Below are 25,429 nucleotides of genomic sequence, written 5' to 3'. Positions count from 1 at the left end.
ACACACACACACACACACACACACACACACACACACACACACACACACACACACACACACACACACACACACTTCACAGTGCTCCACTCCTAGCTTTCAAAAAAAAGAAATCCCTACTTAATGGTGTTGGATTAATCCCCATCAAGCCAAACACAATCTGTTTTTTCCTAAATCTGCCCGAGCCTGACTATCTCTATCTCTCTCTCCCTCTCTCCCTCTCTGTGTGCCTCTCTAAGTAGCCAGTATTGGTGACTGCTCGATAAAGCCACCCCTTCTTCCCTGTAGAGGTCAGAGTCTGTGAGAACCTCCTCTGTTTCCTGCTCCAGCAGAGGTGTTTGTTCACTGCCCAGGAGTGACACTGTCCCCTAACTCTGCCCATAACACCAGCTACACACACACACACACGCACGCACAGACACACACACACACACACACACACACACACACACACACACACAGACAGACACACACGCACACGCACATTCTCACTCGAGCTGACAATCCAGCTGATTTGGCAGTGGGCCCGCTGTGAGTTTGCTGGAGTGGGTCCTATCAGCGCAAGTGTGTTTATGTGTGTGTGTGTGTGTGTGTGTGTGTGTGTTCTCCCCTGGCCCCTGTGAGAGAGCAGTGGTGTTTGATGACAGGGAAATCAGGGCAGGTCGCTATGGGAGGTCAGAGAGTCACAGGCTTGTTTTCGCTCATCCTTCAGCTATATTAAGAAGTTGTGTCCTTACACTTATTGTGTTAGCGTTACACAGTAAGAGCTGCCCAAACACAGACTCACTCACACACCCATCCACACACACACACACACACACACACACACACACACACACACACACTATACATAACTCTTAAATTTGAGCAGGGCTTTGGGAGAGGACAGAGTGTCCATCGGGCACTGTTTTAATTAAGGTTTGGCAGTGACGTTAACTGGCCTGTTGGAAGGGAATGGGATGCGTACACACACACACACACACACACAAACGCGGGTTTCCTTAACGCTGAGTCAGCCCACTGCACTCTGCTTGTCTACACTCTGCTGAACATCTGAAATGGGCTACACTTTGGGTCCACACCCTGTGTGCACAGCTGCTACAGTGGAACCCAGCGCTGGCACTGCCAGTGTGAGATGGTGTGTCTCTGTGTGTGTGTGTGTGTGTGTGTGTGTGTGTGTGTGTGTGTGTGTGTGTGTGTGAGTGTGTGAGTGTGTGAGTGTGTGTGTGTGTGTGTGTGAGAGAGAGATTGTGTGTTTGTATCCGTGTGTGTGTGTGAGGGGTGGGTGGGTGTATGAGCATGTGTCCTACAATGTGAGTGTGTATGTCATAAACAATGTGGAAATGTTTGAAGTGTGTATGTATTTTGTGTGTGTGTTTGAGAGTGTGTGTGTGTGTATGTGTGCGTGTTCTTGTCTGTCTTGCAGTCCCACATGTGTATGTCTCTAGGCAAAGCGTTCATGCAGCACCACGTTCCCCAGTCCCACCCTTTCCTTGGCTGCAACAAACGGAAACGCCCAATGACAGATTCACTGTTACGAGCCCCCAACACACACACCCTCCCCTGCCTAAACACAATACTTAAACACACCACTAACACACATGCAAACCACAGGCCATGAGTCAACACACACACACACACACACACACCGTACACACACAAACACACTCACACTCACACTCGAAACATTCTGGCCACTCCAGTCAAAGACACTCTGACATTTACTCACTTGACTCATTGTTTAAGAGCCTTGGCCCTGGGAGTTTTATTTGGCCTTTAGAGCCACACATTTACAGGGTGATGTCAAGCTAACACTACCCGCGGCAGATGAAGTCACACACTTGGCCTGAGCCGAGGCTATTTACTCTGGCCTCCTAGGGGTATGCTTTCGGTCAAAGTAAAGAACGCGTCAGAGGAGATATGCACAAGAAAAACAACAATGGAATTCAATGGAACACCTAAATCTATGAAGTAATGATTTATCTTATTAGCAAGTGGTGAACATGATATAAAATAACAATGACATAACTTTGCATGTGCTATCAATAGTAATTAGGTTACAATAACCACATATGATGACAATATACAACTAGAAAAACGGATCTATATTTTGTAAATTACGAGTCTTTCTATATCTTTTAAACTGAGGGGAACTGCTGGACCACTGCAGTTAATAGTGGCTGAGATTTAAGCGACAGGTTGAATGAACATCTGCACTCATTTATCTCTGGGTAATAATGGGCTTGACTCACAGGCCGGCCGCTCTATGCATATGACTATTGATTAGGAGGATGAGCTAAGTAATTGAGCACTGCAAGGAATCAATTCGATCTGTTATCCCAGAACTGCCCGTCCCCCTGTTCAAGACTCAGAGATTGAAGGCTGGTGTGGAGAGTGTCTGTGTGTGTGTGTGTGTGTGTGTGTGTGTGTGTGTGTGTGTGTGTGTGTGTGTACTGCAGAATCAACCCTTAAGTAGAGGTCTAGGGCTCATGAATTCTTGGGATGAATTAACATTTATGGAAGGCTGGGACACAATGATGTCTCTGTGCCAACAAGTATTCAGCTACCCATTAGTTACTCAGGGAGTCTGACAGGGGTGACTGTGTGAGTGTGTGAGTGTGTGAGTGTGTGAGTGTGTGAGTGTGTGAGTGTGTGAGTGTGTGCCTATACGTGTGAGTGTGAGAGAGACTGCATGAACATATGTGTATGTATACGTGTGCTGTGTGAATATGTATTCAAGTATGACTGTGTACATATATGTGTGTGTATATGTGTGCACAAGTGTATGCGCGTATGGTTGCATGGGTGAAAGACTTGCTAGGGCAGGGGAACGTGTGTGTGTGTGTGTGTGTGTGTGTCTGTTGTTCATTCCACTCTGAATTTGACAGGTGCTTGTGCGGTCTGCTGTTGCTGCTGACATGGCAGCACTCCATCTCAGCTCCAGGACAGAGGCCAGATTCCTGCGGCTGCTCCCCACTTTGGCTCAGCCGTACTGGGGGAAGGGAGAGTGGGGAGAGTCCGGGGGGCCGGGGAGGGCTTGGGGATGGTGGCTGGCGGTGATGGAGGGTGGCATTTCTGTCCGAGGGGTTTGTGAGGAGGGAGTGGGAGGCGCGTGAGCGGGAGGCGCGTGAGGCAGCTGCTCTAACACAGACATGCAGGGAGAAGAGAAAGCCGGACTCCCTGTGTGAATCAGAGGCCTGTAAGCTTCATTACAGATACACTTCTCTCTTTCTCTCTCCGATCACCCTCTTCCTCCATCTTGACCACTGTCACTCTCCCTCATTCTCTCATCTCTCTCTTCCTCTTTCATCCACTCCTCCTTTCTTTCCCTCTACTGTCTTTCTGTCCCTCTTTCTTATGGGGGACCGTATCTCCTGCTCTTAACCTCTTTTTTTCCTCGCCCCTATCTCTCCATCCCTCCTCCCCCTTGAGTCTCATTCTCCTGCTTGCTCTTTCCTGTCCGTGCTCATTATTTCCCAGCTCTCTTCATCCCCCTCTCGCCACACTTCTCCACCTCCATCTCCCTCTTTTCTTTTACCTCCCTCTCTGCCAGTTTACTGCGTGCTTGATAAGAGAAGTAGATTTAGAGCAAACAGCATTGGAGAGACATCTTACATAGAGAGAAAGAGGGAGAGAGCTAGAGAGAGAGCGAGCGAGAGCGAGCGAGAGAGAGCGAGAGAGAGAGAGAGAGAGAGAGAGAGAGAGAGAGAGAGAGAGAGCACTGACACTGGAGCTGAATGTAAATGGGGACACATGAGTGTATTGTGCTGTGTTGCCAGTGCTTGCTCATTGGTATTCTAATGAACCACTGTGCTTTTAACTGCAACGGTTCCTTGTCATGATAGAACTTTTGGGTGGTGCCGTGTCTGCTCTGTGAAGCAGGACCTGGGTACCAAGATACCATTACGGGATTGAGGATGCTGCACCACCCGCTGAAATCAAACGGTTTTCTGTCTCAATAGCCAAGGGACTGTCAATCAAACACGACCTCAAACTCGAGCGGTTTCCAGAGAATTCCAAATCAAGCAATAACAGGCTACTCTAATCAGGGTGGACGAATCTAGCTCCACTTCAAACTAAGATAGGATTTAGTCTGTTCTTATCCGCCACCTGCTGTGCGTGGGCGCTCACCTTGTTATGACGAAGTCCTCACAAAAGGGTGAATTTGGTTTCCTCAGAAATAAACCCAACTACAGGAAATAGCTCAGATAATGAGCAGCTCACATAATGTCTAAATCTCAGAGCTGGTTTAATGAAGGCTGATAGAGCCTATGTGTGATAGACAGCTAGAGATGACGCCACACTGAAAACAAAGTGGACACAAAGCTATTTTATCTGAATCTTCCACATCCTTTCATAATCACACAGTAATTTCAAGGCATTATAGGTTTATAGAAAACAACCAAACATGTGCAACTTGGAACATAAAGTTTTCAGAACAAAACGTATGAATCCACAAGCGTTACATAAAGCACACTTGAGCTGTCCCTACGCGTCTCTCCGTATCACACGCAGACATCAGACCTTTGCTGAACACACTCACCTCCAGCAGTTCGATGTCGTCCAGGTCCCAGCGCTGGTGCGGGGGGATGAAGGGTGTCACTGCTCGGGCCTGGGGGTCGGAGGTCACTGGGTGTAGAGGGTTTCCACTGCAGGGGAGGGGGAGCAAAGGAGATGATGTCATGTTTACACAGATAAAACACAAAGATCTTGAAAACACAGTACTCCCATCTAATGTCAACACGGGCAAATGTATATTTCATCAGGACATTATCCTGAAGACAAACGTATAATATGGGTGGGTGGTGGTGGTGGGATTGGAAATGTGTCTCTGTTACACCCCCATAACTATGCGGGTGGATCCTCCCCATTCCACACACTCTTGAGCCTCCAGAGACATACAAGCATGTGGCTGCGTTGCGATTAGAGAGCTCATAATTAGCTGTGACACCGCGCTGCTAAGCCAACTGAACAGGTTTGTTGATTGCATCCATTACTGCCGGCGACTGACCCCAAACACATATTGTCCCAGTCGCGGAGCAGCCCTGGACTTCTGTCATCGGGCCCGAGCGCCGAGGACGCCACCATGCTCGTTTCTCCTAATTAAACCTCTGTGGTGACGTGGCCGCTCTAACAGCGGGACGTGACAGAGAAACAGATGAGACCCGACTGGCAAAGGGGGGTGGGGAAATATTACAGTCGTAAAAAAGAGCAGGGAGTGAAATGAAATATAACTAATAAAGGAGACCGTGTGTTTGTGGTCGTCTCTAGGCAGAGAGGCGCAAACAGAACCGAAAAGAACATGACAGAACCAAAAAGAAAAGAACAGAGTCAGGCGATGAGAGGACAGACGGGAATACATCTTGACATGCAGAAAGAGAGAGACGAGTACCAAAAAAAAAAGTTGAGCCTTTTATCTTTTTCGTTCTTTTTTTCTGCAGGATGGCATGAGATGCGTGGAGAGCTGCAGGTGAGGCTGTGGATGGGTAGCGGGGCCACTTCACTGAGACCCTGATGAGGAGCGGGGCCACTTCACTGAGACCCTGATGGGGAGCGGGGCCACTTCACTGAGACCCTGATGGGGAGCGGAGCCACTTCACTGAGACCCTGATGGGGAGCGGGGCCACTTCACTGAGACCCTGATGGGGAGCGGAGCCACTTCACTGAGACCCTGACGGCTCAGACCTCTGTCAGGATGTGGCACTCTCAGCCCGAAGCGGCGATTTACAGCCACACCGCTCCCCCCCCAGACGAGGACCTTCTGCAGGGTGATAAAGTAGCCCTGAGGCTGTGGCTTTCTGGTGCCACTCTGAGGACGTGCACTTTCTCTGGCCTCTCCTTTTCTCTGGCCTCTGTCTTTCTCTGGCCTCTGTCTTTCTCTGGCCTCTCTCTTTCTTTCTCTCTGGCCTCTCTCTCTCTCTCTCTCTCTCTCTCTCTCTCTCTCTCTCTCTCTCTCTCAGGCCTCTCTCTCTCTCTCAGGCCTCTCTCTCTCTCTCTGGCCTCTCTCTCTCTCTCTGGCCTCTCTCTCTCTCTCTCTCTGGCCTCTCTCTCTCTCTCTGGGCTCTGTCTCTCGTGTCACATCAAATGATTTGCTGTGTGCTTGCAGACGCAGATAGAGGAGATAACTTCATTGGCTCATGAAATTATTTAAGACTAGGAGAACCATGAGGGCCTGTAATTCACTTTGAAACTGGTCTGGGGAATAATCCTGCTCAGATATAGGGACAACAGATCCGTATTTATGATGTTTACAGGAGACATTCGCGGCTTTTTAGTTACCCCCTGGAGGGAACAAATACGATTTTCTCAGGAGAAATTGAACATAATTGATCTTCTGCAAAGAAATCAGTGTCATGGCAGATGAAGCATACCTGAGGTAGAAGGCTGTTGGACGACTTGGATTTCGCTTCCTCTTCTGAAAAAGGAAAAGAAGAAAAAAAAAAAAAAAAAACACAGAACATATTGACATGAGAATACGATTGAACCATCACCTTAAATAATAAATGAAATGAAACATTCAAGGGCCCTGCTTGAAGTGGCGAGTCATCAGGTCTCACAGAATCAGAGCTAGCTGTCAGTCAGCGGCCATTTTGTATCGACAGAGGCTAGAGTTTATGTTAATGGCCTTCATGCATTAAACATGGGGGTCCGTGGTGAGGGAGCCATGGAGAGGACGAGCGACACTGACCCTCCCGCAGAGACTAGCCCCTGGCAGCGTGGGAACATGACACAGCACGGCACCACTCACTACACACTCACCTCTACGTCAGTACAGGCACACACACAAGCATACGAGCCTCAAAACACACCTGTTTACTCCACCACCATCCACCTCAAGATCTGAACATGAAGAGTTGTGTTTTTATCAACAAACAGACAATTTGGCTGCGTTTGGGGAGAAATGTGGTGTGTGTGTGTGTGTGTGTGTGTGTGTGTGTGTGTGTGTGTGTGTGTGTGTGTGTGTGCGTGTGTGCGTGTGTGTGCGTGTGTGTGGACAGTTACTATTACTGGTGATGTGGGTTCAATTCGTTTAATTTGTCTTTAGAGGGTTTTTAAAGACAAACTCTTCTGCAACACCTCATCAATGTCATGAATGAGCAGAGCACGCAAGATCAGCTAGGGGGCTGAACAAGGCCTTCCACACATCCTTAGATGCCCTTTTCATTTTCCAACGCCGGCTCTAAATGGGGACATTCTTCCATTCCTAATCACGGCCCACGCGCCACTTGTTCTGACATCTCCGAGCGCGAGTGAATTTGCTCTTTTGTGAGCGCCAGTGCCACGCCAGCGAGCCCTTGGGGGGCTGCTTAAGACATCAATATTAACAGCCAGGGATCCCAATGGGCTTCTAATTAAATCCTCCCTTTAATCCAATTAACCACGGTGCCATTCAGGGCTCCGCCGTTAAGACACAGGAGCGGAGAGAGATCAAGATCGCCAGGCACCTGGAGAAACTTTACCCCGCAACGTGATCTTGACTTCACTTGAAGCATCGGCTGCTTGCATAGCTCTCTTTCATTCTCTCCTTTCAGTCTGCCTAGCTTTTTTTTTTAAATGCTCACCCTCTCCAACCTCCCTCTCTCTCTCCTTCTCCCCCACCCCTTCTTCATCTCATTCACCCCTTTCACCTCTCTTTCTGTTCCTTCTCTTTTCTCACTACAGTTAACAGTTTAGAAAACGCATCAACCTCCTCGAACCTGAGCGTGGCTAAAAGTCCAGGGCTTCGCAGACACGCTCGTTAATACTTTATGCAAAGGTGTCCCAATCAAGTTAGAGGCAAAATGAGGGGAGGCAAAATGAGGGGGGTTCTCCTCTTATACCACCCATGTCTTTTTTAGTTCCCACTTTAGTTCCCATTCTGGTCTGACTGTGAAGATCAGAGAACCAAGAGAACCACCCACTGTTCCTCTTTCCTCTCCCATTTCAGGAATGATAAGAGCACACGCACAAGACCTCGGATGGCCTGGAAAATCCTTCTTCGGCATTACGTCAATTAATCAATGATTAAGCTGCTGCTAAATTAATAAGTTCTGATCAAGACTGAGATCTTAACTCTTGGAGGTTATTAATAATTTCTGTGTGGGTACATTTAATTTAGAAGCCAAGCCTTTCCTCATAGCTAATGCCATCACAAGGGCTCGTTTCAATATTAATTTCATACTCGGCAGCACAGCCCAGCATTCAGACGTCTTATTCACCCAAATTAACCTTTTCAAATGTCCCTCGCATTCTCCATTCTCAAGTTCTCTGCTGAGGGCTTCATAATTTCCATTAGTTTGCAAGCCTGGTCAATTAGTGTATATGGTTTCTATGGAAATGTTATGTGGACTACCACGTAGAATATACAGTGGACTAAGTGCAACATGGAGGTGGGTCTGATGGAAGTCTTGATGAGCTCTTGTGTAGCCTGGCTCGTTAGTGAATATGATTTAATTTGGGTTGACCACATGGACCAGTAACGTACAGCAAGCACTGGGTGTGAGGCAGGAGTGCTCTAAAGCCCTGGAGTGCAGGAGAGCCGTCGTGATGAACAGCGGCCCTTGTGTTGCAGACAGCAGAGAGCTGGAGCATGAGGGAGGCAGGCCATTAGCACAGAGCGAGGAAGGAACGTGAGTGGGAGAGCAGACAGACTGAAGCAAGGGCCATGGCGCTGAGAGAGAGAGAGAAAGAGAGAGAGAGAGAGAACACGAGAGAGAGAAAGAGAGAGAGAGAGAGAGAGAGAGAGAGCAAAAGAGTCTAACCACAGAGGTCAGGAAGGGCCACGCGAGGGAGGAAGGGAGGAAGGAATTCCCACTAGAATAGAGATGAGAGAACGACAGTGAAAGAAAGAGAGAGGGGTGTGGGGGTGAGAGAAGAAGAAGTGAGAGAGCAATGGAGAAAAAGATGAAATAATACAATTGTATGGTTAAGGACAGACACAGAGAACAGGAAAAGGGGAGGCTGACTGAGGAAAAAAACAAAGAGAGAAAGAAAGAAAAAAAGTGGAAAGGAAGAGAAAGAGAGAGAAAGAAACACGGTGAGAGAGCGAGAGATAGGCAAAGGGGTGGGTGAACAGGACAGGGGCACAGCAGGGAGAAGAGTGTGACAGGTGCGAGAGAGAGTTTTAGAACACCCTTGAGCCCGAACAAGGGCAGACGAAGGGGGTGAGCAAGTTTACTCTGAGTGCATGTGTGTGTGCGCGAGTGTATGTGTGTGTGTGTGTGTGTGTGCGCAAGTGTATGTGTATGTGTGTGAGCGAGTGTATGTGTGTGTGTGTGCGCAAGTGTATGTGTGTGTGTGTGCGCAAGTGTATGTGTATGTGTGTGCGCAAGTGTATGTGTGTGTGTGTGCGCAAGTGTATGTGTATGTGTGTGCGCAAGTGTATGTGTGTGTGTGTGCGCAAGTGTATGTGTGTGTGTGTGTGTGCGCGCAAGTGTATGTGTGTGTGTGTGCACGCAAGTGTATGTGTGTGTGTGTGCGCGCAAGTGTGTGTGAAGCAGGGTTACTAACGTAAAATAAACCAAAAACGAATGGTTTTGAGACATTTTCGTAAACTGATTAACACAAAGAAAATGTAGAACTAAATTAAACAAAATTCCAAGACCTCGTATCCATTCAAGGTGGCAGGTATCACAGTCCCAAAATTCTGTGTACAGTGTGTAGCGAGACAGTGTGCGAGTGACGAACGTAACGTTTTTAACAACCTGAAAGTTTACAGGTGAGTTATTTTAGAGGCTTTAGAACTGTATTGGTAGTGATGACCATGAAAACGCATGTCATAATGTTGAAGTCTGCCTGAAGTCAATGGTTGAAATATTTTATTTTGTTCTTGCTTTTCATGCATATTAAAAGGTAGGGTCCGCGATTCTAATGCCAAACACTTTTGGTCAAATTCAGGTAATTGCTCCCCATGGCCCTCTTGCCGGTCGTTCAGTGTTTGGCAGTTGAGCACAAATATCAACAACCTTTTGCGAAACCGAATTGCAGACTGCATCTTTAACAGGCTTTCAGTCTTAAACAAAGTGTTACCTACTGCATATGTTGTCTTGAAATATGACATCTTCAGTGATGAGCAGATAATTTTTCACCCCACAATCCTTACTTTTGTCCGACCTAAAACTATGATAAACTAAAACGAACGAGTCTATGAAATAAAAACTAGACTGAAACTAATGAACCCACTGGTGACACTAAAACTAAAATTTAGATTGAATATTTGATTTAATTAGATTTTAAAAATGGAAAACTACAAAAACCTTGGTGCGAGGACTCACCTGTTTGTGAGGACGGTTCATGGGGCTCGTGGCAGGGGACCTTCGTCTCGGCGGAGAGCAGCAGCTCGTAGGTGTGGTCCTCCTCATCCTCCGCCGTCTCTCCTCGCTCATCTATTCTGCTGTTGGTGTACACAGCCTGGGGACACATCCAGAGGCTCAGTACATACACGGCCCACTCACTGGTTCACATCTGTATTGTACAAACAGACTGAGTAGAACGTTTTTCTAAGGATACAAAATATGTTCTCTAATCCCAAGAGATGCTGCAGATAACTGGTCAAGCACTGTGCGTATATGTCACAACTGTGCAAAATGGGACTGTAAACTGGTGCATTAATGAACTGAATTTGATGGGACACTCTACTCTCTCCAAGACATTTAATTTAGTCAGATATCAGACAGCTGGTCCACTAACTCACTGCTTCCTCTCTCTCTACTGTAGTCCCCAGCCGTACTCACATCAACATTTACAAGGAAACTGTTTGATTTGAGCCGACATGGCGCCAAGGGCTGGCAGCAGTGATGGCAGTGGTGGGGGTCGGTGTGGGCAGAGAGTGGAGCGTTTGTCAGCGGAGCACGGCAGAATCAACAGTGCCTGGACTGCAAATGGTGGGCAATGTTTACCGACGCCCATCGGCAGTCAGATGGACTCCGGTAGCTCTGCTATCAGGGCTGTACAGTTGGTGTGCTTCAGTGCACATCAGCATCAATCAAGCAGTGATACTGGACCAGCAGGGGGAATTGCACAGATATTTCGTCAAGTGGAAAACAATGCTTTGTGAGTCCTGTTGGATCGGTACTGCTGTGTGCCCGTACAAGCCTTTCTGAGATGCGGACTGGTCCTCTGCACGGGCAAGTGCAAATCAGTGAGCTGCATAGCTCTGCTTGGGGTGATATAATGGATTGGTGTCTGATGTCTGGGATCACAGGGTGAGGATTAGCATTGAGAGAAGTTTACCTCTGAACTGCCTTGCTCTTCATGAACAGGACCAGGCTGAGAAGGAGGAGGTAGCCGATCTTTCTGCAATTCATTCACAAAAACACAGAAAAATAAGAGTAGACAGATAAATAAACAAATAAAACAACACCACACCATTAAACTGGTGCAAAAACAGTGGTCTTTCTGTCCAGAATAAATATGACAGCTGCGCCTGCAGCAACAGTGGGATCATTTATATCTCACAGCTGGGACCAGAGAGATGGACAAACCACAATGAGAAGTCTCTCACTGTGGTGCTCAGACTCCACCTAGTGGCGAGAGGAGGAACCTCATCTCTCAGCTCAGTCTCTAAATTCTGTTCGGAGTTCACAGAGATTTGGTTGCAATTGTACCAACAAACAATAGTGGCGGTTCTCTTTCCAACTTGTTTTTATCTACTAAATGTACAGGTCTGTGCAAGCAAACAAATTCAGCAAAAAAAAAAATGTGTTCAAAATGACAACAATGCTGACATCTTTATTTGGCCATTTCACTGCTCATCACTGTCATGGTTTAACTGCCCATGCTTTGATGGTGTGACAGCACTGCAGACTTACTTTGCCGGCCTCGCTGTCGGGTCGGCCGGAGTCGCGGTCGGAGGACTTGCCGCTGGCCAGGCTGTCCAGGGAGTGGCAGGAGGTGGCCTCAAACAGAGCCTCATACGGGCTCTCCTCCTCAGGGTCACCCGCCAGGCCAGAGATCAGATCACTCACCTGCTGCTCGACCTCACCTAGACACACACACAGACACAGACACAGACACACAGACACACACACACAGACATTTTCATTATTTATTAATTTACATGTATACAAGACAGAAAACAAATTACATGCATAATGCAATCTTTCCCAGTTCTCCACAGTTAGGCAGTAAATGTGTGTTCAAGTGCATTTACAGGTCATGATGAGCAATGCAGCGCTCACACTACAACGCACACACCAAAAGTGAACATATGTTAAGACAAATGCACACTGACTCAACACAACACATTTACAGATACATAAAGGACCGCTATGCTAGGGGACCTTCCACTGGTGTCTATGCCAACGCTGGATAATAATACACAAGGGAACAGAACAGCGGGACCACTTGAGACTGTCAAAACACAACCTCCAGTAGCTGGGTATACATTACACGGCACTGCTGCCAACTACCACATTGATCTACTAGCTCAGACAAATAAATACACAATACGTAATCATCAAACACAGAGACAGAGATTCTCGTGTATACATTAAAGGTGCGGTCTGTGATTCTAATACTGTTTCTAATACTGTACACTTTTAGTCAAATTCAGCAAACTGCGCTGTCAAACACAGTCCTGGCTCTGTAAATGGGAAACAAACACAGTGGTTCGGACCGAGCCACAAACAATCTCAGCCAGCCACTCGACACGCATGCTTCAGGAGCACAGAAGGGAGGGGTGTCATTTGATTCGCTGTCGAGCTAAATATCAGCAACCTTTCGCAAAAGCGAACGCAAATGGCGGACTGCTTCTTTAACAGATTAATAATGTACACATGTGTTCTGAGTAGCTGCGGGGTTATGGTATTCCATAGGGTGAGTGGGCGACTGCTTACCTTTTCTCCTGGGGCTGAGGTTCTCCTGAGGGGGCGGGACTGGGGGAGGGGGCAGGGCCATATCAGGGGGATTTCCTGTCATGTGACCTGAACAAAACAACAACAAGTTGGAGCATAGGTAAGAAAACATGTGGCACAAGACAACACAACACAGCACAGCCGTGCACAGCACAGCACAGCACAGCACAGCACAGCCGTGCACCAGGTGGAGTGACAGCAGCGGAGGGTCATTTCAGGTAAACGATGACAAATGAGTTCAGATGATTCAGAGAGCCACTAAATGTCAGGTTTTTTTTTGGCACTTTTGCATGTGACTCAGCTGTTATGGCCAGAACCACACGCCATCAAACATGACCCCAGCAAACCCGGGGAGAGACAGGGGAGGGTGGGTGAGAGAGAGAGAGAGATAGATAGAGAGAGCGAGGAGAGAACGGATAGAGAAAAGGGGATGTATGTATACAGAAAGAGAGACAGACAGAGACAGAGCGAGAACAAAAGCGAGGAAAAGAGGGCATATGTGTTTGTAAGACAATGTGTAATTTGTCCCCCGTATGATGCAGCGAGATAGGAGATAGAGGGATGACCGTAAAGAGAAAGAAACGCAGTGAAGGAGAGGACAGAAGAGAGCAGACGGGCATGGCGGACTCACTCTGGATGAGGGCGGCGTTCTGACTGCTCTTCTGAGACGGCATCTGCCTGACAGTGTCCAGCGCCGTCAGGCCCTTGGCGTCCATGATGTTGACATCAATACCTGAGAGAGCCAAACAACATCCCTCCATTTCACACAGAGTACATCAAAGGACCGTCTGTGACCCAACCATCAATAATGCCATGTTCCACAACTTAAGGTGTTGTTTGTTCTACCTAGAATCGTTATTTATAACTAAACCGTTATGACAGACACCACAGGGGATAAGGTGAGCTTCTGGCACCAGCATCAGTGGGACTGACCTGCACGCAGGAGCGTCTGCACCACATCCGTCTTCCCAAACAGGGCCGCTTCGTGGAGAGCGCTGCCCTTCTCGGTCTGTCAATAAAAAACAAACAAACAAACAAACAATACATAAACAAACTGAGTTACAGCAAAAACCTATCCATCACATGCAAACTGGAAACAACAGCAATTAAAGCATCATATGCACATTACTGCAGAGAACCTCCATGCTACTTTTATCGGCAGTGAGCAAGCCTCAGATACATTTGAATTAGTTCTGATGAACTTAGTTTAGTTCCTCTGTTTAAGCAAAAGATCAAACAAAGTGGGTCAGTTGGAGGCGTGCTGCTGAATTGGGCAGACGTTGTGCCGGAGGGAGCCCAGGACCCAGGTTTGGAGGAGCAGGATGGGCACGCAGCTAGACAGGCTGCCGGGCCTCTGCGTCTCACTCTCCCTCTCCCTCTCCCTCTCCCTCTCCCTCTCTCCGGCTCTCTGTGGCCAATTATCTGGTTCACCAATCAAAGCCGGGGATTTCGCTTGGCCAAGTTGCCACGGTAATTGTAAACCTTCAGGAAGCTGGCCCAGATGGACAGCAGAGACCAGAAACTGTGTGTGTGTGTGTGTGTGTGTGTGTGTGTGTGTGTGTGTGTGTGTGTGTGCGTGTGTGTAACTCAGAGAAGAAGAACTTAACTAAAAGGGTGAAAGCATAGATTGAGTGAGTGTGAGTGCAAGAGAGAGTGTAATTGCGAGAGAGAGAGTGAGAGAGAGAGCGAGTGAGAGACAGAGAGAGAGAGAGAGCAAGCGAGCGAGCCAGCTAGAGCGAGAGTGAGAGCGAGAGAGAGAGAGATAGAGTGAGCGAGAGTGAGAGCGAGAGAGATAGAGCGAGAGTGAGAGCGAGAGCGAGAGAGAGAGAGATAGAGTGAGCGAGAGTGAGAGCGAGAGAGATAGAGCGAGAGTGAGAGCGAGAGCGAGAGAGAGAGATAGTGAGCGAGAGTGAGAGCGAGAGAGAAAGCGGTTGGCGAGGAAGATGGACAGATGGTGACCTTAGCTATACAGCGGCGCCTGATGAGTCTCCACAGGGGCAGCTGAACACTTTGGCTCCAGTGCTCATGTGAACCGAGCCCGGCCCATTCAGACCAGCCTGGGGCGCTGAAAGCCTCGCCGTGGGGTCTCCCCAGGACCAGTGAGTGCAGGGGCACACGGGCACACACACACACACACACATCTGCTCCTTTATGTAGTCATCAGTGCTGACAGGGCCACTAAAGACACACACAGCTCTGTGCCGCTGCTGTTACTGATGTACATGTGTGTACTCATCTATGGGCCTATCAGTGGGGCGACATCTCCCTCCATGGAACACATTATGCAACATTGGTCCCAGAGCACTTATCCACCAGTGCGACCACCAGTCTGACTGATCACTTGCAAGTCAGTGTGTGTGTGTGTGTGTGTGTGTGTGTGTGTGTGTGTGTGTGTGTGTGTGTGTGTGTGTGTGTGTGTGTTTGTGTCTATATAAAATGTGTCTGTGGGTCTGCTTGTTTGTTCTTGTTTTATTTGGCCTATTGTTCAGCCCCAGGTCTTTGTTAGATTTTGTTAGATTTAGTTAGATTATCTAAATTCCAGAAACCAGCAGCTTCCCAGGAGCAAGCAGTTGACCAACCCTCTACCTACATGTTTTAAGTTTAAGACTTAAGTTTAAGTCTATCTGCACCACTCTCGTTTGTCCACCTATCCTCCTCTGTCTGATGTTGTGCTTAACAACAACATCTTTTCCAGCAGTGCTTTCTAATACTTTGGTCTAATCAGCCCATCTGTCGGACTGTGATGTGTCTGACATGTCTGTCTACTCGTCTGTTTTTCTAACCTAATCTGATGGAGCTGCCCTGTGGCCAAGGGAGAAAGCACGCCCAAATCTCCAGGGCAACCAGCCTGCACCCTGATCCACAGTGCCTCAGAGACAGACTTGTTGGCATGGCAGCCAAAACACATGTTCCGCTGTAGTGATGGTCCAACCGTCTGTTTCCCTGTACCCATCTCTCTTTCTGTCTGTCTGTCTGTCTGTTAATAGATCTATCCGCTTGTTTGTTTATCTGCATGGGTCCCATGTCTGTCTGTCTGTCTGTCTGTGACCCAGTCTGATCAAGCTGTCTGTCCACCTGTATTCTCATACTCTTCCTCCGATTTCCATCTATCCAACCCAACTGACTTCATAGTTGATGCCTATAGCAACATCTAGCAGCACTTGTCTATTTGCCTGTCTGTCCATCTATCAACTCCCCCTCACCGCTTGCCCTTCTCCAAGACGGGAAGTCGCCAGGGGTTAGCACGACAGTACGACTTTGGCTCCTATTCCCACATGACACCAACACAGCATATTAACATCAAAATAACGGCGTTCAGTGGAAGTGGGAACGACCTATCAATCTGGTCACCCAATCAGCTCACACTGCCGATCACCTCCAGTTCCTTTCCTCCACCCGTCCACCCGACTGACCTGGTAGTTGATGTCCATGCCTGCGTCCAGCAGCACCTCCACCACCGATAGGTGTCCGTTGCGCGAGGCCAGGTGCAGCGGCGTGTGCTTCTTGGTGTTGCAGCTGAGCAGGTTGGGGTGGGCGCTGAGCAGCAGGCGCACCACCTCCAGACGCCCGTACAGCGCCGCCAGGTCCAGCGGCGTCTCGAACTTGTTGTTGCGCATGGTCGGGTCGGTCAGCTCTTCCAGCAGCAGCCGCACCACATCCGAGTGGCCGTACTGCGCCGCGCAGTGCAGCGGCGTCTCGTTGTCATTGTTCTGCACGGGGGGAGATGGAGAAGAGATAGAGGGGGAAGAAAGAGAGGTGGATGGAGGAGGACAAGAGAGGAAAAAAGGGAAAGAAATAGAGTGAGACAGCAAGAAAGTAAACGATCAAGAAAACAAGTAGGGAAGGAACCGAGAAAGAAAGACAAAAAATAAGAAATCAAACAAAAAAAAATTAGAAGGCAAGCAAGAGAGGAGACAGAGAGAGAGAGAGAGAGAGAGAGCGAAAGAGTGATAGACAGACAGAAAGAAAACAATACCAGAGACAGAGAGAGAGACATAAGAGGGGAGGGTAAAGTGTAGAAGGTGAGATGTACAGCACAGGGGAACAAAATGGCTCTGGTTACCCCTCCGCTCTTAGTAAGGCGCTCTTTCACGAACATCAACGCACACACACACACACACACACACACACACACACACACACACACACACACACACACACACACACACACACACACACACACACACACACACACACACACACACACACACACACACACACACACACACACAGACACAGACACAAACGTCTTGAATTCTAGCCTAGTGTTAATACCAGGTAAGCGGAGAGGCTTGGGAGACAGCCAGCTATTTAAATGCCTTTCAGGTTGAGTCAGAGCATCAGGTGAGCTGGGCTGTGTGGGAAACATGTAAGCAGGCCAGGAATGCTGGGTGTCGGGGGAGGCAAAGAGCCTCTTACAGGAGGAGTTTGGCCACACTTACACACGAGTCATCCTTCAACTATTTTATTAAGCACATTTGGGTTCAGTACACTGCCCTTTCCAATCAGGTGGAAAATACCAGATTATGGGGCACAGTCTAAAACTTGCCAAATAACACTGGGGACAACCCAAAGCAGTATAGCATATATGTGGTAGCAAGAACAGCATGTTTTCATAAGCATACATGATGATTGAGAACAGAACTTTGCATTGTAAGAAACTGGTGCTTTATTGCAGAAGGTAAACGAGAAGCTTGGTGAACCCACACCCACAGATCCCATAATACAGCAGGGTCATGCAGTGAGGTGTGGTTGAGAAGGGTGCAGAGGGAACAGATACAGCAGGCTTGTAAACACACAGCTCAGCATGCAGAGAGCACAGAAGACAGCCGCTGTGCTGGGGACCGGACGCACTCTCGTCCACAGTCCACACAGGCACAGGGACACAGGGACCAGACGCACTCTCCTCCACAGCCCACACAGGCACACAGGGACCAGACACACTCTCTTCCACAGCCCGCACAGGGACCAGACGCACTCTCTTCCACAGTCCACACGGGCACAGGGACACAGGGACCAGGCGCTCTCTCTTCCACAGCCCACACAGGGACACAGGGACCAGACGCACTCTCTTCCACAGTCCACACAGGCACAGGGACACAGGGACACAACCGTGCTCCCAGCAGGAGGGCCACCACGCCTGACAATTTACGACAATATCCCAGACGTAGGCGTGCCACGGTTGTGTGGAGACTGTTGTCTTCATTCAAGATGTTGTCACAAATATGAGGTGGCGGCGCCTACCACATCCAGTAGATGGCAGAGTTTAAGGCTTTTGATTTAGAGCGAGTGAGAGTGAGAGCAAGAGAGAGAGAGTGACCACCAAAACAGAGAAAGCATGATAGGGTACATGACATCACTGCGTCGTCATATGAAGATGGGGAAGAGGAGAAAACTGTGGTGTATCGACTCCGCTGGTTTATGACACACACTCAGCCCAGTACCATTATTGGGCTCTTGCTTTATTCTTCTGTGTTGCTTTACTGTGAATGCACACCTTGTAACACTAGCCATGCGCTACGAATTACTACCTAAAAGTCCAGTGGATTCTGATAGCACTAACTGTGGTACATGCTAGCGGTGTGATTGACGGCTGGGCACAGTGAGGCCATGACAGCGGGCAAGAGAGTGGGGGAGGTGCCCACTTCAGTGTTGGGCAGAAGACAGGTGCAGGCTGGCATGATGCCCACAGCCTGTGGCCCCTTGGGCTGCAAACATCTGGCAGGAGAGAAGCCTAATGCTGGGCTATGATAAGCCCCCTACCTCCTACCTGCAGGGCAGGCCACCAGATCCTTTTAGCCTCCGGCCTCCTGCTGTGTGTGTGTGTGTGTGTGTGTGTGTGTGTGTGTGTGTGTGTGTGTGCATGCTGCAGTCGGAGTGAGCTCCTGATGTTTTTCTTTTTTTTTAATCATGTGTCCTGTGTGCTCTTCTGAGAGATTTTGCATGCATGTGTATAAGTGTATGCATGAGAGATTTTGTGTGTGTGTGTATGTCTGTGTGTATTCAGTGTGTATCTGTATTTGTGTGTGTGTGTGTGTGTGTATTTTCTTTGACCCTCCGCTCCCTGGACAGGTGCCTGGCTACTGTCCCTCTCCTTATCAGCAGGTAGCTCCACCTGCTCCTCAAGAAACACTCACACGCGAGCAGGAGCAAGAGGAGGAGGAGGAGGAGGAGTGGCAGCCTACACTGAGCAAACAGGTCACAGCTTGAGCCAGCAGAAAGAAAGGCTGGGAGAGGAGTGAAAGAAAGAAAGAAAGAAAAAGAAAGAAAGAAAAAAAAAAAAAAAACTCACTGAGGGGGTAAACAACAAAAACACCTGCCTTTTTGGACAGGCAGGGTAAGAATAGGAAAAAAAAAACATGGCTGAGAATGTCAGTACTGCCCAAGGCTGTAGTGGTAAGTAGAGCAGCCAAGGAGAACATGATTGGTCTGAAAATGGTAAATAAAAGTGGGATTGGATGCCATTTTGTGTACTACATTTATGATGACTCATTTCAGGGTGAAATTTAAGGGATCCAGTCCCCTCCCCCCTCTATTACTTGCCATGCTTTTTCAACTTTTAGTGGCCAAACAAAATACCAAGGGCTGAATGAATACAATTTATCCACTGACAGAGCTCACAAAAGCAGCTCACAAAAGGAGCGAGCTATCTCAGCTTTGCCGCAAGCTGTTGACTGTTTTTGGTAGACCACCTCACTCTCTCTCCTTTAAAACAAACACACACACACACACACACACACACACACACACACACACACACACACACACACACACACACACACACACACACACACACACACACACACACACACACAAACGGTTGGCTACAGATGGCACACTGAAGTGAACATACAAGGTCAGATTCACAAAGAGATACCACCAGTAGTACGGCCGCGGCCACCACTGACTGTCTGGCCCTTAAGCCTCTCCTGAGAGTATTACTATAGTGTTTAATAACTGATGCTGAATCTCATTCAGACACTTGCATTCAGTTACACCGTGGCACCAAAATGTCCTATTTCCATCCAATGATGCCTGACAAATGTTGGAAAACAACACTGTTTAAGCAGGCCGAAAGGAAAAACCTTTCACCTCCTTAACTATGAGCCACTTTCCAGTCATCCCCCAGATGGCTTTGGTCATCAGATCAATGGGATTAGCGTACTACATAAACCTTCCTCTTGTTGCTCTCGCTCTGACTCACACGTTCTTGCTCAACACCACTGGCAATCTGACTGGATAAATAATGCACGAGGCTATGAGCCAATAACACACAAAGGGACACATAACACCTAAGAGCAGTGCTGCACAACCTGACCTAAGGGTCCACTGCTGGTGCAACCTCTCACAGTAATGCTGCGTTCAAGAGATATCTCTTGGAGAAGCAGGTTAGGAAAACATCGGGATCTCACTCTGACTGCAGCGCGCATGGGCACACACACACACACACACCCCCATGGCTGCAGCCTTCATCAGGCTCTGGGCTTAACTCTACATGATAACATTAGTCAGGGCTGGAAGCTCAGAGAGACGGAGTGAGAGTGAGAGGGAGAGTGAGAGTGAGAAAGAGAGAGAGAGATAAAGTGTGAGAGAGAATGAAAGAGAAGATGAACAAGAAAAAGCAAAAATAGCCTTGACAGAGGCAAGAAAGATTAAAAGAAATAAATCAACAAAACTGGGAGAAATCGATGGGCCCTAGGGACAGACAGCATACTGACCAGTGAGAATAATGACTCATGACCAGCATCCTCTCATCACTCCCAGAGGCCCACCTCCTGCCCACTCAACTCATTACTGACACTAACCACTGACTCTAGTCTCACTTTCACACACTCTCTCTCTCTCACACACACACGCACACACACACATTGACACACACATATACACCAGCACTTTACAGGAGTCAAACACACCCACACAAATACATACACACAAACATATGCACACACACAAACACACACACACACACACAAACTCCAGCCCCAGCAAGCAAGAGCACTTTTAACACTCCCAAAGAGACAGGCTATTTAGTCTGGAACACTCCCATCTACCACTGTCCAGGCAAAATCTGATGCAATATAGCAGATACAGAAATCAGCAATTAAAATGTCTACATAACATCTTCAATTGGGTACATTCACAGACGCTATTATTATTATTAAGTCACTTAAAGACCGTACAGGTATACGTCTGATCAATAGGTGAGAACCCTAGTAGAGTAGTAGACTAGTGATTAGTAGTAAGTCCAGGTATGCTATGTGTGTTTGTGTGTGTGTGTGTGTGTGTGTCTAGAGTCCTGTATCATTACTCTCCATGTGTGTGTTCTTCTTCTGTCAGCCCCTTCTGAGTGACCAGCAGGAGGGGTAGGACTGGACTAGCAGTGATATGAGCGCACAGCGCTAAGTAGCTTCCAGCTCAACTCCACCTCCTTCAGCCCGGTTAGCGATGAGCACTGAGCACTGAGTGCCGAGTGAGTCAGATAGGGGACGGAATAATGCTTGGCCGCTTTCCATATTAATGGTGTAATATTTAATTCTACTCGCTGCACGTTCTGGAATGTTCTGCAGAGGTGAACAGTGACAAAAGCAGGCCGTGGAGCAGCGATGCATACACACGCATGACAGTAACATGGCGTGACGGGTGACCACTGGCATGTGACGTGCTGGAGGAAGGGGCTGCGTGTGTGGAGGGGGGGTGGGTGGGTGGTGGGGGGTGGTTACATCACGTTCGGCCCTTTAGGGAGGGGAAGGGAGAAATTATAGGGTTTGGTGAGGATGGCAGCTGCTGCTGCAGGATTGCCACACAAGATCCAAAAGGCTTCTACACACGCAACAACAACACACACACACACGTACACACGTGCACACACACACACATACACATACAACCCAGGAAACTCACCAGTGCACAACTGCAGAGTTATGCTTTCAATGTTCTCTTGTGTATGCATACAAGTGGATGTGGATGTATGTATGCACACACACACACACACACACACACACACACACACACACACACACACACACACACACACACACACACACACACACACACACACACACACACACACACACACACACACACACTTTGCACAGCAAACTGTGTTTTGTTTGTGTGTGTGTGCATGGACATTGTATGTGTGTGTGGCCAGAAGTGGGTATGCATGTGCCAGTGTGTGAAATAAGAGACGTATCCATCCAACAATCTGATGATGCACTGTGGCAGACTCCTCTGCTTAACACAGACCCCTGTCACGGAAGCACAGTGTGTGTGGTCCCAGAATGACAGATGACTGACGAGCTGCACGATCTGGGGACAGCAGTAGCAGCGTGTGTGTGTGTCTGTGTGTGTGTGAGCACACACATCTGTGGTAATGATTGCTGTCAGACTGTGGCACCCTGGGGGGTGCATAGAGGGACATGCAATGTCACAACCTATGGACACACACACACACACACACACACACACACACACACACACACACACACACACACTGCTGTTCTGCAACCTCTCAGACACAGACCATTCTTCAAACTCACTCACATCAGGAATGGCCAGAACGGCCTCATCACCTTCATCACCCTCCTCATCAGGGTTACTAAACTCACTCATTGAGGTGCACTGGGTGCTGTAACATTAACCAGAATGGTTCACTGCTCATTCACTCACACCCCCCCGACCCTCACACACACAGACACACACACACACACACACACACACACACACACACACACGCGCACACACACACACAGAGACACTGAGAGAAGATGGTATGATGAAACTACTATGGAAGTCTGAATCATGTTACTAGTTCGAACTAACTTGCTTAATGACTTAGTGAAATACTCAGGTGTGCCAGCCCACATGCTACACTGAGGGACAAATAACTGAGACCTTTTTTTCAAATTCCTGGGTCATCTAGCATAGTCATTTGTTAATTAATTCTAGAATTCACAAATAAACTTAGAATTGTCGTCAGCTCTTGGGCTCAGTAGGCTGATAGACAACCTCTAGATCTGAGACTGCATGTGTAAGCCATTCTTTAGTTTGTATCATTATCATTCTAATCCTCTGTTACTAGGTCTATGTAAAGCACACACCATATTCCTTCCCTACAATACGAGGACATTACTATAATAGGCTACATACTATTAGCTGATTGAACTGAGGTGCAGCAGCCCGCATTACTGCCTGCAGGCGTGTGAACTAATTTCTCATACATTTCATGTATTTTTTGCATAAGACAATTATAAGTAGGGTTCCATGGTGGTTAACAATATCAAATATCAAGCAGGAACAGGAATACATTTACAGTGATTAATCTGGACACCAATGACATCTGTGATGTCTTCAATATGAAGTATCCGGAACTAAGCTTCTAACCGCAAGTCGAGAGCTGTTAGCACCACACAACCTTAATGACAGTGTTTGCGAACGCTCGGTCGAACAGTGATTTGGCAAACACCGGTGTCACTTAATGATGGTCCGTACCATGTAAGTGGCCAACGTAGCTAGCAGCTATGCATTTGGGAGACGTACTCCAGGCTCACAGGACAGCCTTTACCTCAGCCGGATGGAATGTTTTCAGAGGCAAATCTGACTCACCCGTTGAGACAGGTGACCTACTTCAGAGATGAACCCACCATGAATGTGGCCTGTGCAAAAGAACATGCCATTGCCATCAGTAACACACACACACACAGGTTCACCTATGAATAGAAAGGAAATACTAGGACCAAGCCCTTTCTATTCCCCTGTTCCAAATCTGCACAGACGCTTCAATCAAGGGGGTCTCAACAAAGTCATTATTTTGTGATAGAGAGGATAGGAGAAGAGAAGTGAAGATAAGAGAAGTGGAGAGGAGAGGAGAGAAGAGGGGGAAAAGGAGAGGAGAGGGGAAAGAGGAGAGGAGAGATGAGGGGAGAGATGAGAGGAGAGAAGAGAAGAGGGGGAAGGGGTTTTCCCTTCAGGCGTAATCAGGGAGAAGTGCTGAATGTGTTCTCTAATTAAAGTCCAGCGCGGAGAGCATGGGAGCTGCGATGGACGCTATGAGGAGATGGAATGAACATAATAAATCCAGCCGAGTGCTGATGGGGCAGGCGTGGGGTTCAGTCTGACCCCGCTCACACAAGTCCCCCCCCCCCCCCCCAGAGGAGAGAGGGGGAGAGGGGGGTGTGTGTGTGGGTGGGGCACTTAAGAGTGCTGCTCAGTCCACTCAGTAAAATACCTCCTAAACCCACAGCTTCTCTCTCTCTCTCTCCCTCTCCCTCTCCCTCTCCCCCTCCCTCCCTCCCTCCCTCCCTCCCTCCCTCTCTCTCTCTCTCTCCCTCCCTCCCTCCCTCCCTCCCTCCCTCCCTCCCCCTCCCTCTCCCTCTCCCTCTCCCTCTCCCTCTCCCTCTCCCTCTCCACCTCTCTTTCTCATATGGTCCTTTCCCCTCATGCACAGATTCCTTTAGCCTTCATCTCTTTTTTTCCTTTCTTATTCTCTCTCTCTTCCCCTCTCCTTTCTTTCTCTCTCTCTCCGTCTCCTCTCTCTCGCTCATGTCTCTTTTTCCTTCTGACCATCTCTGTCTCCATACCACACCACTTCCTCACACAACGTTGTAATCACCCCATGGGGTGTATGGGAAACATCTATTCTTTTATTCTTAGACTATTAGACTATTCTATTCTATCATTACCAATGACTTATTTTCTACCTCCAAATATATCTTCTGTTGGCTGAGCTGGCTCCGTATCACTTTAAAGAGGAGCGTCTGTATTTTCGACGGTATTGAAATTCATACCTCGGAACTTCAGAATACCCTGGTATACTGTAACCATCTCTCTGTCAGCCTTTCTGTCACGCTACTACCATTTTTTTCAGTCTCTCTCCTTCCTTCCTTCCATCTCTCGCTCGCTCTCTCTCTCACTCACGCTCTTCCTTGATGTGCCGCTGGAGTCAGCCACTTGCCCAATCAGTCCTGACACTGTTGCTGTGGTAACGCCCCGCCTCTTTCTCTCCCTTTTGCTTGCTCACTCTCCTCTGTCTCTCTCTTTTTCCCTATGCCGCTGGCACACAGACAGACACACACACACACACACACACACACACACACACACACACACACAATGACACTGATGCAAAAGGACTGGTACACAGAAAAGCTTCCTCTGCGGTGGTCCTCTCTAATACTCCTTTTTCTCCCCTGAGCCGAGGGAGACACACACTGACAGCGAGAGCCGCGCACTGCACACACACACACACACACACACACACACACACCGCCGTCAGCGGCAGAGCGCCCTGCTGGTCACCACCGCATCCAGGCAGACAGACTGACTTATTCATAACACCACATGCATTATTTACCCCCCTCCACCCCCCCGCACCTCCCATCGAAAAAAAACAACCTTGCACTCGTTTAAAAAAATGAAAAAAAAATCCCACAGCTTTACTTTTCCACTTTGTTTTTCCAAGTCACCAGGGGATGGCTGAAGCACACAGAACAAGCAGAAGGGATGAGAAGATGCCCATTAACCGCCCTCTTTTTTCCTTATCTTTTTCTTTCCCCCCTCACTCTCACCCCTCCTCCCCCCCCCCCCCCCCCCCCCCCTTT

The 25,429-nt window shown here is 48.3% G+C and overlaps 1 protein-coding gene across 8 annotated transcripts in view; it reads right to left on the bottom strand.

Annotated features, from left to right (window-relative positions):
* Window positions 1-25,429, bottom strand: part of LOC105894207 (ankyrin repeat and SAM domain-containing protein 1A) — a 97,720-nt gene that overhangs the window by 50,866 nt on the left and 21,425 nt on the right. For all 8 annotated transcript variants that reach the window (XR_004163577.2, XM_031566593.2, XM_031566594.1 and 5 more), the window contains 9 exons: window positions 16,244-16,540; window positions 13,764-13,839; window positions 13,462-13,563; window positions 12,813-12,899; window positions 11,787-11,959; window positions 11,209-11,271; window positions 10,251-10,386; window positions 6,369-6,412; window positions 4,541-4,646 (listed from right to left, as the gene is read on the bottom strand). Coding sequence is in view for 7 of the 8 variants with exons in the window: in XM_031566593.2 (XP_031422453.1) it covers window positions 4,541-4,646; window positions 6,369-6,412; window positions 10,251-10,386; window positions 11,209-11,271; window positions 11,787-11,959; window positions 12,813-12,899; window positions 13,462-13,563; window positions 13,764-13,839; window positions 16,244-16,540 (1,084 nt within the window). In the remaining variant the exon portion in view is untranslated. The remainder of the gene's footprint in view (window positions 1-4,540; window positions 4,647-6,368; window positions 6,413-10,250; window positions 10,387-11,208; window positions 11,272-11,786; window positions 11,960-12,812; window positions 12,900-13,461; window positions 13,564-13,763; window positions 13,840-16,243; window positions 16,541-25,429) is intronic.

Source organism: Clupea harengus, chromosome 4 (assembly GCF_900700415.2).
Source record: "Clupea harengus chromosome 4, Ch_v2.0.2, whole genome shotgun sequence".
Taxonomy (NCBI): domain Eukaryota; kingdom Metazoa; phylum Chordata; class Actinopteri; order Clupeiformes; family Clupeidae; genus Clupea; species Clupea harengus.
Note: the sequence above shows the minus strand (reverse complement) of the source record. Positions and strands in the feature narration are given on the sequence as shown.